Source organism: Pollachius pollachius (genome assembly GCF_949987615.1).
Source record: "Pollachius pollachius genome assembly, chromosome: 15".
Lineage (NCBI taxonomy): Eukaryota > Metazoa > Chordata > Actinopteri > Gadiformes > Gadidae > Pollachius > Pollachius pollachius.
The window spans coordinates 9,680,014-9,683,135 of record NC_136948.1 but is presented as its reverse complement, the minus strand read 5'-3'; the positions used below and the strand labels follow the sequence as shown (position 1 = coordinate 9,683,135).

At 52.0% G+C, this 3,122-nt stretch overlaps 1 protein-coding gene across 1 annotated transcript; it reads left to right on the top strand.

The window, feature by feature from the left end:
• Positions 1 to 1,084: 1,084 nt before the first annotated feature.
• On the top strand, positions 1,085 to 2,503 carry ghsra (growth hormone secretagogue receptor a; the record flags this gene model as incomplete). Its single annotated transcript, XM_079752609.1, has 2 exons — positions 1,085 to 1,907; positions 2,187 to 2,503. The coding sequence occupies 2 exons, from the start codon at positions 1,085 to 1,087 to the stop codon at positions 2,501 to 2,503; spliced, it is 1,140 nt and encodes a 379-aa protein (XP_079608735.1).
• Between the last annotated feature and the right edge of the window lie 619 nt (positions 2,504 to 3,122).

Genomic DNA, 3,122 nt, shown 5'->3' with positions numbered 1-3,122 from the left:
AACTTTTCTTATCGTTCAAATTATCCTTTTTCTTTTTATTATTATTATTATTATCGTTTTATCTGAGTTACCCTTTTATTGAACAGATGCGCATCACGGCTTTGGCTCTGCTACGACCAAGGCTGCTGTCCAATGTTGCCACTGGTAACCTGATGTCTTGCATTATGTTTTTGTTTGGGTCTGGCTCGTATAGACAGAGGAGCGGGCGTCCCCGTGCTAGTAGGTTGCGCGGTGACGGTAGGTGGTTGTATTGAGAGCGCCTTCAGATATTGCGCAGGTAATGGGCTACCAATTCGGTTTCATCTGCCCGGGTGGAGAAGGAATATTGCGACTTTTGGATGGATTTTCCTGTACATTTGATTTTTTCATCCAATTGGTTAATATAATTTTTCTTTTTTGGATGCTGTATGCGTAAAAGGGCGTGCGTTATTCATTTGTAATATTTTTATTTGAGGTCTGGACGTCGCAACATTGCCCAGATTACGTGTGTGCGTGTTTTTGCGTGTGTGTGTGTGTGTGTGTGTGTGTGTGTGTGTGCGTGTGTGTGTGTGCGTGTGTGTGTGTGTGTGTGTGTGTGTGTGTGTGTGTGTGTGTGTGAGCGTGTGTGTGTGTGTGTGTATGTGTGTGTTTGTGTGTGTGTGAGTTCGAACGTATGCGCGCCTGCGTTTCCACGCCTGGAGTGTGGATAGAACTCAAGAAGTACTGTGTGTGTTTGTGTGTGTGTGTGTGTGTGTGTGTGTGTGTGTGTGTGTGTGTGTGTGTGTGTGTGTGTGTGTGTGTGTGTGTGTGTGTGTGTGTGTGTTTGTCCGGAGCTTAACGGATGAATCGTAGCAGAAGTTGAACGGTCACGCTCTTGATTTCCCATCGATTGGAATATCCTTCTCGGCCGTTCTGCAACACGCGCAATTAAGCTGGCTTGCTTTTACGCATGGTTATAGGCAATCAAAGCAAGGGTAGGAAGGCTTTTTTGAAAGGGACGATGGGGGTTGCAGAGAGCGCCAGGGGGCTCCAGCAGCTCCAGACCCCGCGCGCCTTGAACGGCCAGAGCCAGCTGCGGCCGCGTGCATGACCGTGCGTCAACAGGATGCCCTCTTGGTCTGAGCGCGTGGAGTGCTTCTACTTCAACTGCAGCAGAGAGGAGAACGAGACGTGGAACGGGGACCCCTGGCCCCCTCTCAACTATTACTCCATCCCCCTGCTCACGGCCATCACCGTGGCGTGCACACTTCTGTTTCTGGTCGGGGTGGTCGGCAACGTCATGACCATTCTGGTGGTCAGTAAGTACCGGGACATGCACACCACCACCAACCTGTACCTGTGCAGCATGGCCGTGTCCGACCTGCTCATCTTTCTGTGCATGCCGCCGGACCTCTACCGCATGTGGCGCTACAGACCCTGGCGCTTCGGGGACGCGCTCTGCAAGCTTTTTCAGTTCGTTTCAGAGTCTTGCACGTACTCCACCATCCTGAGCATCACCGCGCTGTCCGTGGAGCGCTACCTGGCCATCTGCTTCCCGCTGCGGGCCAAGGCGCTGGTCACCAAGAGGCGAGTGCGCGCGCTCATCTTGCTGCTCTGGATCGTCTCCCTGACGAGCGCGGGGCCCGTGTTCGTGATGGTCGGAGTGGAACGGGACTACGTATGGGGCGGGAGCAACGAGTCGAGCTTGGAGCGGGAGGAGAGCGCCGAGGACACACGGGAGTGTAAGATGACGCACTACGCGGTGGAGTCGGGCCTGATGGGCGCCATGGTGTGGCTGAGCTCGGTCTTCTTCTTCATGCCGGTGTTCTGCCTCACGGTGCTCTACGGCCTCATCGGCCGCAGGCTGTGGCAGAGACACCGTGAGAACAGTATGGGCTCCCGCGTGGCGCATCGGGACAAGAGCAACAGGCAGACCATCAAAATGCTGGGTAAGAGGAACGTGTTGAACTCCTGTTGCGCTTTTACGCATGCTTTACGCTCGGCCTATTTTGTAGTGAAAGAGTAGGTGACCATGCATTTTTATGAAGGCCGCCCTACACGCAAAATCAGGTCAATGAAGTTCGACTTAAAATTTTAAATGAAGTCAAAACTTTTAAATTCCCGATACATTTGGCATTCTGAAAATATTCTCGCTTACTCCTTTTTATCCCCCTTTTACTTCTCGTCATTTATTGGTATTTATTCCCTTCCTTCTGTTTTTCTTTCAGTGGTCGTCGTGTTCGCCTTCGTCCTGTGCTGGCTGCCCTTCCACGTGGGCCGCTATCTCCAGTTCCGCTCCCTTGACGCGCCGTCCCCGATGCTGTCCGCTCTCTCGGAGTACTGCAGTCTCGTGTCCGTGGTGCTCTTCTACCTGAGCGCTGCAGTCAACCCCATTCTGTACAACACCATGTCGTGGAAATACCGATGCGCGGCCGTGCGCCTCTTCGGCCTGACCGAAGGGCCCCGACCGCGCGGACGCACCGCCAGCACCCTAAAAGGAGAGGGCTGCTCGCCAGGCTGGAGGGAGTCCACGGTCAGTCTCTAAATGACCTTGAAGTTTCGGACATGGACATACATTTTTATCTCAGTGTTGAGACAAGATAATAATTGACTTTGGGAATGGATGTCGAGCTTTTCTGGTTCGGGAACAACGGTGGATGCATGGCTGCAGTTACATGACTCCCTAGTCCCTGCATGACGACGCGCTTAAAGGAACACTGAACATCGATCCTTGGTTATCAATCCAAGTTATTGCTCAAAGCAAGTGCCATCTGCTACTCGTGCATCCTAGTCTGTATTCGTTAAACAACAAGAAACATTCTAGCCTTCAGTGCGCACTGCGTATGCAGATCCAGTTAGGGCCTGGCGAACCCAAATCAGAACAACATGCCAAGCAGTAAACGCAGTTGAAGAAGCACCGCACACATATGTCGAACATAACGATCACTGTAATTGCCTTATGATGTGATAAAATCATATTCTGGATGACAAGGAAGCACTGTAGAACTTTGAACCACATATCTGCTCTTCATTCCAGAGGACAGGTTGGTGTGTGTGTGTGTGTGTGTGTGTGTGTGTGTGTGTGTGTGTGCGTGTGTGTGTGTGTGTGTTTGCGTGTGTGCGCTTGTGCGTGTTTGTGTGCGTGCGTGTGTGTGCCTGTGTGC